Source organism: Anoplopoma fimbria, chromosome 14, assembly GCF_027596085.1.
Source record: "Anoplopoma fimbria isolate UVic2021 breed Golden Eagle Sablefish chromosome 14, Afim_UVic_2022, whole genome shotgun sequence".
In the NCBI taxonomy this organism is placed as follows: Eukaryota; Metazoa; Chordata; class Actinopteri; order Perciformes; family Anoplopomatidae; genus Anoplopoma; species Anoplopoma fimbria.
The window spans coordinates 21,450,706-21,463,330 of NC_072462.1; the positions used below are offsets into that span (position 1 = coordinate 21,450,706).

The 12,625-nt window shown below is 39.6% G+C and overlaps 1 protein-coding gene across 1 annotated transcript; it reads left to right on the plus strand.

Moving 5' to 3' along the window:
• Window positions 1-247: 247 nt before the first annotated feature.
• Window positions 248-12,534, plus strand: LOC129102357 (MAM domain-containing protein 2-like). The gene is made up of 15 exons (XM_054612469.1): window positions 248-482; window positions 620-730; window positions 3,699-3,988; window positions 5,727-5,811; window positions 6,017-6,151; window positions 6,999-7,276; window positions 7,498-7,591; window positions 8,192-8,338; window positions 8,487-8,606; window positions 8,722-8,867; window positions 9,567-9,663; window positions 10,278-10,430; window positions 10,570-10,823; window positions 11,851-11,935; window positions 12,175-12,534. The coding sequence occupies exons 1-15, from the start codon at window positions 452-454 to the stop codon at window positions 12,219-12,221; spliced, it is 2,073 nt and encodes a 690-aa protein (XP_054468444.1). The 5' UTR covers window positions 248-451; the 3' UTR covers window positions 12,222-12,534.
• The last annotated feature ends 91 nt before the right edge of the window (window positions 12,535-12,625 follow it).

Sequence of the window (12,625 nt, forward strand, 5' to 3'; positions counted from 1 at the left end):
TTTCTGTTTAGGATACTTCCTGCCTTTAACAAAAAAAAATCCCTCTTTCATTACTCCAATAATCTCCCACTTCTTTTTGCTAACCAGCCACCCCTTCTCTCCTTTTTTTCCCCCACCCTCCCTTTTTTCTCTTTCCCACTGCTCCCTCCCTTGCTTCCCACCAGGTCATCACTCACCTCCTTTCTCCTCCTTCTCCTCTCCATGTAAGTCCCCTCTCTCCTCCTCCTCCCTGCTCTGTTGTCCAGACACACAAACTTCCCAGCGGAGCGTCTGCAGTGTGCTGCCGGTCTGTGAGCTGGAGAGACACTCAGACAACACACACCAGAGGAATCTTCAAAAACAAACTTTTCCTGCAACTTTTTGTATTTTTTCCGACTGTGGAGGCAAACAGAACTACTTTTTATTTTTCTTATTTCCTCTGAGGGTCAATTTATTTCCAGAGAGAGCTGCAATGCTTCTATTCTACCTATTGACTTTTGCTGGTGAGTACTTTTTAACAGTTGTGCCAGTGCTGGTGAATGAGGGCATGTTTCTGTTAATGCCAGTTGCTATGATTCATACTTACCAATCCCTCTCTCTGCTTTCCCCCTCTCTCTTTTTTCTTTCTCTGTGTTCAAAGCCACCATCCAAGCCCAAAACCAGCTGTTGCCAGGCTCCTGCAACTTTGAGTCCAACACCTGCGGATATACGTCAGATGCAGACTTTTCAAGCTGGACCCTGCACAAAGATGGTACTGGGACCCTTGTCATGCAGCATCTTCAGTCCTTTCTTTAAAATGTTTAAATGTTTTTATTTAGTGTAGGCTTTATTGTGGCTCCTTTTGTAGGAGCAAGTTTTAGCTGTGATGTTGCAGTTGTTGTGGTACTGGTTTTGGCTAAACCAACAAAGCATTCTGGTAAAAAGAAGCCCATCTGGTCTGCATTGACTCCAGCATCTCCGGACATCTGGAGTCAGTGAAATAACACATTTAGGCATTCTTGCTGGGTTGGTACTGCAGCTGATACAGATGAGTTCTGTACACACCCATATACGTTATGTCAGTCAATATCTATGTTAAGTCATCAAAGTCAACAGATGAATGCGGCTTAGATCATTTGTACATTACGCTGTTCTAGAGACAACACAACTGTTGCCAACTTCATTCTCATATGCTGTAACCGTGCTGAGAGGTGCTTGCACAAAATATCGAGAAAGGTCTAGCTGCAGATATCTGAAACAGACGCCTCATGTTGTACTAGCAGCAGGATCCTGTCAAGTTAATTGTGACAAGAAGCAGAGGCTGTGTCAAGAGGTGAAGGTTATGTTGATGTTTTTTGTCTCTCTCCAAAATTCGGGGTCAGAAAGGTAAGAACAGCAATTTGTGGTTTTAAGGGGGAGTTACATGATGGAACTTCTTCTTGCCAAACAACAGTTAGGGGCAGTGACTTCACAGATAATTGTTGTCAAATGGGCTTCCAGCAGAAATCGCAGAAACTCCACATAAACCCCAGAGAGGCATTTTTATATTTGTGTTAGTGTATTGATTAAACAAGTAAGATACGGTATAGTGTGCTTTTGAGGTGTTGGTGGGGGTATTTTTGAAGGTTGGACAGCCAGGTTAACAGATTCTCGTTGCTTCCAGTATGTATGCTAAGCTAACAATGTCCTGACTTCAGCTCTGCAACCCACAGACACCATTAAACCCAGTGGCGTAAGTGGTAACTAAAGAAGTGGACATTGCCAAGTTATTGGTGCTTAAGAAGTAACTACAACAAAAAACAGTTTTTACTATCAATTAATTTATCTGCTGTTTTATGATTAATACATTTTTGGTGTATCAAATTTAATGATATCAGGCAGCTTATATTTAAACCTAACCATCTCTCATCTGCACCTTTTGGATTGGGGAGGACTTCTTTCTGACTGTGTCCTGCTGCTCCAGTAGCAACTGTATCTGTAGCTATAGACTCTGTTTGAAAAACTACTCTTTATAACTTTTTCTACCACCATGATCCTTGCATGTACTTGTCTGAAAATTGCTCTGCTGTTGCAGCCTGTCTTGCTGCCAGTCTTCCCACTGGGATACGCCAACTACTTTCTGTCTTCCTGTTTCCATCCTTGTTGCTATTGCCACCGGCTTGTTAAAAAGGTCAGTGTAGCCAATGGTGTGCTCAGTCTTTGCTCATTTATTCTCCTCTCTCAGTAGTGCTCTGTGCACCACAGCTGAGGCTGCAGGAGAAGTGAAGTCATGTCAAATATATGAAGCATTTTATGTACTTTTTTCTTTTGTAAATTCAAACAAGGCGGAGACGCTGATGAAATCAAGACAATTCCTAAGCTTAGGTGTTTGCCATGGTATGAAAAGTTGAGTTTCAATTCAGTCTTTTTGTGTAAATACCAACATTTGCAAACAATTGCACTTCATTGGCATAAAAAGAAGGAACACATAGTGAATTAACCACATTAAATGTGAAATGAGCTCAGCCCCAGTGTGAGTGTGTGTGTTTGTCAGGATATGAGCCCAAAGGCAGCTAGGCATTCCACAGGGACAAATAATAAATGACAGACGAGTGAGGAGAGTCCAGAGGGCCCTGTAGCAAAAAATAAGCTACTTGTCTCTGTTTAGGTCAGAGCTGAATTCCTGATGTATAATTCCTGATTCCCTGAATGTTAACTTTTTGTATTTTATTTTAAATAAAAGTTCCATTAGTGACAGTACCCAGCCTTCTACCTAAATAAGAAGATGTGTGAAAGATGGCCTGATCCTTCCTTTTCAGCTAGCGCCAGCATCAGGTCAAAATTTCAGCCTACTCAGCACTTTGATTTATGACTAAATACCTGCAAAACTAATGTTAGTACCCTCACGTGCTAAACTGTGATGGTGAAAATGGCAAACATTAGCTGCTAAATGCCAACATGTTAGCAATTAGCTTAGTTGGAGCCTGCCTCCGTCTCTTCATGCTTGTCGCTGTGGGCTTGTTAACGCTCCCAAGCTAGCAAGTAGCTTGCTTGTTAGAAAATATTGTGTATTTAAGCAATTTATGACTTTCTCCGAGAATTCTCATGACTTTGTGCCAAGCACTTTGTTAATGTTTGTATATTGAAGATAAGGCACATACATAATAATAATCTCAGAAAGTATAATAATAATCTTCAACTACACTGGCATTTATCCAGACTAGCTTTAGACTGAACCTCTTGTTCCATCACTGCATAACTCTCGTAGTTTTTTTGGCAAATCAATTCAGGGCTTACACAAACATTTCCACAAAAGTGGGTCATATTATTTCTGCATTCCAGTTAGCAGTATTAGCTGTAATATCCTTGATGATTTGTTTCAGCATGTGGCTGCTACTCTGTTGTGTTATTGCAGCCTGGTTTTTATTTGTTAGCACCTTTTTTATTTCGGTCCGGTACTTTTTTTTCAATTTTTTCTTTCAGAGCTCATAAAATAAGCTGCTGACTTCTGGATCTCAGTTTTAACTGCTAACTGGCTTTCAACCGATCCACTGCATTATGATGGAGATACTGACAAAATGAGATGCAGGACTTTCAATTGAAAAAACAAAAGTTTCAGTCTATGCTGTGCAGAAAACCAGAATTTTCTTTACAATGGTGTGCTAGTTTTAAAAATAAAACCAATGACTGAAAATAGTCTATCAATGCATATATCATATGCTGATATTCTTTTAAACAGCAATGTTAACTTTTCATTTCAGGTCGTTTTGTTGCAGTGGACGCAGCCGTGAGTGATGAACAGGATGGTGAGATAGGTGCAGAAACTGGGCCACAGAGGGAGATCACAGGGGTCCTGCTGAGTCCGGCTCTGGAGCAGGACGAGTGGAGCTGCCTGAGGCTCGTCTACCAGATCAGCGGGTCGGGAAGCCTGGAGGTCCTGCAGCGCATGGAGGGAAAGAGCTTTGATAAGCCCCTGTGGAGCAGCCAGGCGCCCTCTGACAGCTGGGTCATCTCAAGCATGGACCTGCGTAACAACACTGAGCCCTACAGGGTAAGATATTTTAAAAAATCTTTTAATGTAAAGTGTTTATCCTCTGATGAGCTTGAATGTGGGGACATATGGGGGACCATGAATATCAACAGCAAGTCACATGGAGACTATATTCTCATTCACTCACTTTCTTCCCTCTTTGATCCTTTGATTTGAGCTTTCCTACCCTCCTTCCTTACGTCTTTCCTTCTCCCACTCCATTCTCCACTGTTATTCTGACTGATGTAATATTTCCACTTCCTCTTTCCTCTGACCTTGGCAGGCTGTGATGTCTGGAAGGTGAGATATTGTAGACGAATGTGGAAGTAAACTCAAAATTGTTAGGAATCATGAAAAACACACTTAAGAATAAAATTTAAACATAACATGTACTTATCTAATTACTAATCAAGTATGAGTTTAAACAAATCAAAGTAACAGTTGTGCAAAACTATAAATACAGCTTTATTATAGTATTAAGGCCACTGTTAATAAACAAAACTCTGAGATAGAAAGAAAACATTTTTGAGAAGCTCAATATGTTTTGAAAATAAAATAGTTTGAGGGGGAAAATATCACAGTATTACAAGAAACAAAGTTGTAAAATATCTAGAATAAAGTGGTAATATTTCAAAGATAAGTTTTATGAGCAAAGAGTTGATGATGAGCATAGTCAAGCCATAATTTTACAAAACCCCTACTGAATTTCAGTGATGGTCTTTTAAGTAGAAACAATCATTTTATTTTCAGAAAACTTTCTCTGTTTTATGAGAGAAAAGAGGTCCAAAACGAGTTGAAATGGAAAACTATAATTCTCCTTCCTTCAAGATAAATCAAAAATGTACTTTAAGACCTAAGTCTATGTACATTTTTAGAAAGAGTCACTGCAGACTTTCGTTCCCTTTTTAGTTAGACAGTGGCGGTGCAGAAAACAACAGTTCATACTGTTGTTGACAGGAGGGAAGACAAAGGTTGATATTACACATGCAGGCCCAAATATAGGCCAGCATTAACACACACCTACACCCACACACATTATCCAAACACTGTGTGGGAATAGTGCGGCACATGTTTATATTGTATGCAGAGGCAGAGCTGAGTCTGACAGGGTCGTGACCTACATAATGGTAAGTCGGGTCTGTGCTATGTGTGGGCCCCTCACAGCATAAACGTATTTCAGTCTAAAGTAGACCCAGGTGAAAAAATGTATAGGTTTGAACTTTACACTGACTGCTAAAATGCTCTACATGTTGCTTTCACTGAACAAAAACAACCTACAAACAAATTCTCATGGCTGTAACTTCATAAGTGGATTTTCCAAATTTAAAAAATGACTGCCACAAAAATTCCCTTATGCTGGTGTTCTTAACACTGCTTTTATCAATTACAGTTTTATTTTAGAAATACGCTTTTGCTTTCTTTCCAAGACTTTGAAGAGAAAATTGATACCAACTGAAAGCAATTTCCGAAGAAGATATTACGTTATGAGTGCTGGATGTTGAAAAGATGAGGCTACATTGACTTTCTGGCTTTAAAAGATTTGTGTGTAAAGAATGGAGCTGGAGTCTGGATGTGGTTAGGTTAGCTTAGCCTGTCTCTTCTCCAAATAAATTGTTGCCAAAAAATAATACACAATGCACTGTTTTTCATGCGGGCCCTCTCTCTGACCTTATATAAGTCCACAGATTTCTATGATGTCATTCCTGTGTCACTCCACATCAGGAATGCAGGGTATCGCTGAACATGTGTTGTTGATTAGGTTGTAATCGAAGGTAAACCTGGAGGGAGCTCTGGGAGCAGCATTGCCATCTTTGAGATCCACATCAGTCCTGGATACTGCCTGGGTCAGTGACTTCACACACACATCACTCACACGTCTTTCTTAAAATGAAAAGACATAATATTATCCCCATAAGTATGTAACTCTGGATGCAGACCATCTGTGCTCTGTTACTTCAACTCACACACATGAACTTTGTTGTAAAGCATTAAGGTTTTGGCAACAACACCCAAAAAGACGGCCATGTTTTGCATTTTTTCTTCGTCTAGAGTGTGATTTTGAGGAGTCTCACCTGTGTGGATACAGTAATCAGTGGAACGCAAATGTAAACTGGTATGTGGGAGGTGGGGGCCAGCTACTTCAAAACAACATACCAAAAGACCACACATACAACAACAAGACAGGTGAGTATTATTCATAAAAACATTTTTTAATCCAAGGGTTTTTATTTTTGATGAAAAGTGTTTGGCCATAATCTCTATCAGTAAAGATAACTTTTATTACCCATCTTAAAAGATAAGCCTCTACATTACTCTATATTTTTTGTATTGTCAACAAATCCCATGAAAATCATCTCTCTCTACTTTCTGACCTCTCTATAATGTCTGTAAATTTCAGCCCCAAGCCTATTCCTTCTTAATAAAGGTGTAAATCTGTAAAAATAAATTAAAAAAGGGATCTCAAATTTAGTTACATTTTTTAAAATAGTCTCCGTAATTTCCTAAAACAGCTAGCCACTGCAGATTTTAGCAAACATTACAGCAACAGAAATAAAAAGTGTAGTTGTTGGGGACTATTTTCAGATGAGGTTTACTACACATGTTGTGCTCTAATTAGTATTAACAGCATCAGGACGGTGTATGTGGGATTGACTCCAAATAAACTAGTGTGTGCTAAGGGCTTTCTAGGATCAACTCATTGTTTGTTTGGTCTGGTCATGGGATTTATTGACAATAAGAAACATATAGAATACCATCAGCATTATTCTTAAATTGTTGAGCTCAGGGGTTGTGGCAACTTTATCATATACATGTTTATTCCACTAGCAAGGTATATTAAACTCATCTTGTAAAGAGAGCTGGGAGTGATTACAATGACCTGTGCTTTGATAAAAGAAGCAGACATAATTTAAAATGTTCCCAGTAGGTTGTTTTTTTAGGAAGTTAGGCCTGATTTAACATTGTCTCGACTCGTCAACACTGAAACATTATTAAGAGGAACAGGATAGCTCATGTTTAAACTCTCACTCAGGTCACTTGATGTATGTGGACTCCATCTATGCCAAAACTTTCAAAGAAGTGGCCAAACTGGTGTCTCCCATGACGACGGTGCCGATGTCCGGCTGCCTGAGTTTTCAGTACCTGCGAAGCGAGAGGAGCGGGAACCTGTTCTCTGTTTACACCAGAGACCAGCTGGGTCAGTACCAGGAGCTATGGAGAGCAGACACAGAAATCCCGAGCGATTGGAGTGAGACGCTTGAAGAATGGATACCTGTGCAGGTGGACCTGAAGGCGCCATACTCTGTACAGGTCAGAATGAATCAAATTGTATCTAACTTTGTCTAACTAATACATCTACTGCTGACATGTTTAAACTATTTAAAAGAAACAATATATAAATGTATGACTTTAAAACATATTTACCTTTGAAATATATTGTGCATGAAATTCCCTCCTGTGTGAGGGTTTGCATCTGCGCACACATAATGGCATGCATCTTTGTTTTTATGAGTGTCTGTCTGCCTCTCCAGGTGGTCTTTGAAGTATCCTTTAACAGCCCGAGAGGGGGACGCGTTGCAGTTGATGACATTTCCTTTTCTTCAGAGTTTTGCAGCAAAGACACTGGTGAGCTGCATTCACAGTTACTTAATGTTTATTCTAAACAGGTTCATTTTAATGTCACCTTTACAACAGTTACATTTATGATCTAATTCTTTCTGGGGGAACATCCAAAGTATTAACATTTTAGGATTTTGAAAGACTTATCACGTATAGCTCATGATTCATTGGATTAAACTTGAATAGTTCACATGTCGGGATAAAAATGTAGCATATAGATTATTATATTTTTTTCTTTGTGATATTCAAAGCGACATTTTTTATCACATTGTGTGGCACTAGCAAAAATGTTTTTGGTTCTTACCAAAATCAGAACTGCGCTATCTGATAAGTTTACCTATTTGATTCTATTTGATTTTATGTTGATTGTTGAACTCTGTGATGCTCCTATTCTTGGCCAGGTCTCCCTTGTAAAAGAGATCTCTGATCTCAATGGGACAAACCTAGTTAAATAAAGGTCAAATAAAAAAAGAAGGTCATTAGGGTCACTAAAAATGTAAGATTCATCCTCTGAGGACTATTAATATCCATAACAAATATCATAACAAAAGACCAAAGAGCGTTCCTCCAACATCAAAACACTGCTTTCACACATTTGTTCCACAGAGCCGACCTTTGACCCCTCCATTGCCAGTTGTGACTTTGAGTCAGGTTTTTGCCAATACATCCAGGACCAGGGGGTGTTGTCGTCGTGGAGGAGAGTGTCTGTGAAGCCCAACATATTTAGGAACGGAGACCACACCACAGGGGCAGGTGGGCTTCTACAACTCATAGTGGGTTTTAGTCTCTAATACTTAAACCTGCATTAAAGGGGAACTTAGTCGCCATCTGTTGGGGAGGAAGATTGATTTGCAGAAAGTGACAGTTTCGCAAGAAAATAAAGCCTGTCTTCATCTTCCAGGATATTTCCTTTTGGCTCATTCCCGGCTGAGCCCACGCTTTGGTTACGTTAGCCGCCTGATTGGTCCAACTCTGCCAGGGAACATGAAGTACTGCCTGAGATTCTTCTACTCCCTGAGGGGTGAGTGGCACCCTAAAACTCTCTGGATGGAAAAATATTTGCCATGTGTGAATCCTGCGCTGTGATTTTTTTTTTTTACTGAATCACCGGACATAAATAACTCTGGAAACTGCAGGTTTCAACCAGACGGACCAGGCTCTTGCTGTGTATCTGCAGCAGCAGCAGAGCAGCAGCCAGGAGAAGATCTGGACTCAGGGGGAGAACTCCAGAGGGCTCTGGATCACGACGGACGCCACCTTCCAGACATCACAGCCTGCCAAGGTCAGAGGAAAGAGGAAGTGGAAATATTACATAAGTCAGAATAACAGTGGAGAATGGAGTGGGAGAAGGAAAGACGTAAGGAAGGAGGGTAGGAAAGATCAAATCAAAGGATCAAAGAGGGAAGAAAGTGAGTGAATGAGAATATAGTCCACAAATAAATTACCCTACTATGATTTATTACCTCAGTAAACATTGTAAACATGAGTTCCATATCTTCTTCATTACAGCATGATGATCATTTAGTGAATTATGGTCCATTTACAGTAAAACAGAGGATAAAGCAGGATATGCTTTAGCAATTTTAGGAACAATTAAGGAAACAAGCACATAAACACAAAAAAACAAAACAATGGATGGATTAACAAAATATAAAAAAGCTTTACTTTCTGTTCTGATGAGACATTGATGTTCTTCTCTGTGTATTTTTTATTTACTTAACTGTTAAAAGGCATTCTCCACACTGGCCTTTAGTTCCTACTTTACATGTTGAACCGTTTTAAAACACTCAGGATTTGATTGATTCCTTTTCTTCCTCATGAGTCACACACAAACGTCAGAGCAGAAGAAACCACAACAATGTGTTTGCTGTTTTAGTTCAATTTTGAACTGATGGTTAAAGTGAACAATGGTTTTAATTCCTCTGGGGCGGGAAACACCGATGAGGACGCCTGTGCTTACTATGTACCTTTTACTGTTCAGGTGGTTTTCGTTAGCACCTGCAGGAGCTTCTGGGACTGCGGCTCCGTGGCTTTGGACGACATCAGTGTGAGCCTCGGAGACTGTGAGCTGACAGCAGGTAAAAATCTGCAACAACAAAAAAAGAACTCAGAAGGTATCTCCACCAACCCTCATCGTAATGCGTTATTTGTTTCAAATGTTTAATTTGCATCAACGTACACACAACAATAGACCATCATGTTGTTTAACTGATGGCAGCCATGATTTCTGGAGGATCACTAGTTCCAGTACAGTATCAACTAAAACTATTTTTACAATCATTTTGGACAAACAATTGTTAAAATTCACTAGAACACACACATACTGTACAGAGGACAGCAGGTGGAGGGGGTCGGCAGGGGACTAAAAGTAAAAGCCCCCTTGTAAAGGAAAACACAAGTCCATCCCAAACCTCTCAGCAGATTTTGCGACCAATTTTCAATCGCCATTTTGTGCATAACAAAGATAAGATAAGATAAGATAAGATAATCCTTTATTAGTCCCGCAGCGGGGAAATTTGCAAACTAACTCCTTATGTCCTTGTTTGGGGCTCCTGGTGGCTGCAGGACTAGCAAAGTGACTAGTAAATATCTGAGTTTCAGGTGATTCCTGCAGCATCATGAAAATAGATAATGTTCAAGTTAGAGTCAGTCCAGTGAGTTGCTGTCAGTGTCATTCATGTTCTTGCTGCAGGTTTGATGTCTCTGCCAGGACACTGTGACTTTGAAGCGGGCCTGTGCGGCTACATTCAGGATAAGCAAAGCGATGATGGCGACTGGGACTGGAGGAGAGGACCCACCCCAACCTCATACACCGGCCCTAGAGGAGACCACACCACGGGACTCGGTGAGGGTTTCCTGCTTAAACTCTCCTTTCCAAGTTCAGAATACTTTGCTTATGATACATACAGTACACATGCATGCTGTAAAAGAGACACTTAAGGTGCTGCTCAAACAGCATTAGTAAATTACATTTTGATTGACAGGGTACTACCTGCACATGGAGGCGTCGCCCATGCTGCCCGGTCAGAGTGTCCGGCTGCTGTCCCGACCCCTGAGGGGCTCCAAGGGGTCACAGTGCCTGCGCTTCTACTACCACATGTATGGCTCAGGTACCGGTCAGCTCAGCATTCACCTCCACAAGGACGCGGAGGACAAGTTGCTGTGGCAACTGAGTGGCGAGCAGAGCATCGCCTGGCTGAGGGCCACAGTGGAGTACCAGAGTGACAGCCAGCATCAGGCAAGAGTGCAACAGAACTTCTCCTGACTGTTTTATATTTAAAGCCTGTGTGCTGGACATGGGTGACCCTGACCTACAATAATGGCAGCTGGCTTTTACACTTTACAAAGCCTGTTTGAAAGAATTACTTTTTTTGTGGTGCAACTGATATTTAATTTCACTATGGATTAGTCTATGACTATTATTTTGATTTAGTTTAGTCTATAAATGTTGGAAAATTGTGAAACATTTCCTAGAGCCAATGGTCAACAGTCCAAAATTCAAATATATTAAATTTGCAATTATTTAGAAATACAAAAAAAAGCAAATACTTACATTTAACAAGGTTTTAATAAAGAAAATGTTCTATATTTCTTAATTGGCTAATTAATTAAAACACACTAGTTCTATTCCATAACTTCTATTAAAATATGTTTTTTATAATTTTCATTTTATGCTACTTAACTTATTTTACTTTATTTCTACTCCACCACATCTCAGAGGGAAATATTTTACTTTATAATTCACTATATTGATCTGGCAGATGTAGTTACTAGTTACTTTTCAGATAAGGATTTTACATTAAAAAACGTATGATAGGCTCATAAAATAAACTGCGTTATTAAAATGGTTCCCAACCTTTTTCACCATTTAAATAAATGAGTGTCATGTTGGAGCCCCAGAAAGTCCAAAATATAAATACAGACTTTTCATCTTTCCTCCAATCAATCATCTTACGACCCTTCAGATTTATCTGATGACCCTTTGAAGAGTGCTTGACCGTTATGTGGTGAACCAATGGAATAAACTGTCTTACTGCATGGAAAGTAGTTCAAACTAGATCTCGATCAGCTACATTTTTCTGCAAAACAAGTACTTTCACTTTTGAAACTTTAAGTACATTTTATTTTAAAATTATTTTAAATGCAGGACCTTTATGTGTAATGGTGTACTATTACATTGTTGTATTAGTACACATACTTAAGTAAAGGATCTGAGTGCTTCTTTTTCCACTGCTTATTACTCACAGTGAGAAATATGTTTTCAGATTGTGTTCCAGGCGACCAGGGGTTCATCAGTTAGGAGTGATATCGCCATTGATGACATTATCTTGGAAGGCGGACCTTGCCCCGGTAAACAATATACAGTATTTAAGATATTTGTTGAACAAACAGTTAAATATAAACATTCAAGAAAAAAAAGCACAGAAAATCATCATAAAGTTAAAGTTCATATTTTTTGTACTGGGGTTGTATGAGGTACTTATGCCTAAATATATGTACCTTATACAACCCTCACTTCAAAACAAATCCAAACTATCCCCTTTAAGGTCTTTAGCAGCTTCCTAAATTTTGTTTTGATTTCCCTGCAGAAATGGGGATCAAGGCCACCGTGGGAACCTCCAATGAGATCGAGTAAAAGGCTCGAGGAAGTCAGCTGCGTAGGATGCATGAACCCCGGTTTTTTTTTTTTGCACATTAAAGACTCCCAACACCAGCATGTCAATCTGAACACGTAGGAATGTGGGTTAAAGGAATCTTTTCACATACTGTAGTTCTATTTTCACAGAGCAACACACATCAGTTGTGTGATAGTCAGCATTTCTCTCTGCACCGTAACAACAGAGAGCGTGTTTAACTGTGTTTTACTTAACATTTATATGCATTAGATTAATGCTCATTGCGCAAATAAAGCTAGACGGTTATTTACCATTCTTTTGGTTTTTTTCTTGTCATTAGTAACTGCTGGAGTCAATACTTGACAGTTTAGCATGATCTGGCAATTAATTTGAAAAGATTTATGTCATCGTTTTGGTATCATTA

Excerpts from the sequence above, each read along its gene's own strand:
- LOC129102357 (XM_054612469.1), top strand. The coding sequence starts at position 452 with ATGCTTCTATTCTACCTATTGACTTTTGCTG. Across the intron at positions 7,277-7,497 it reads AGGCGCCATACTCTGTACAG|GTGGTCTTTGAAGTATCCTT; the intron begins GTCAGAATGAAT and ends CTGCCTCTCCAG. Across the intron at positions 8,607-8,721 it reads ATTCTTCTACTCCCTGAGGG|GTTTCAACCAGACGGACCAG; the intron begins GTGAGTGGCACC and ends TGGAAACTGCAG.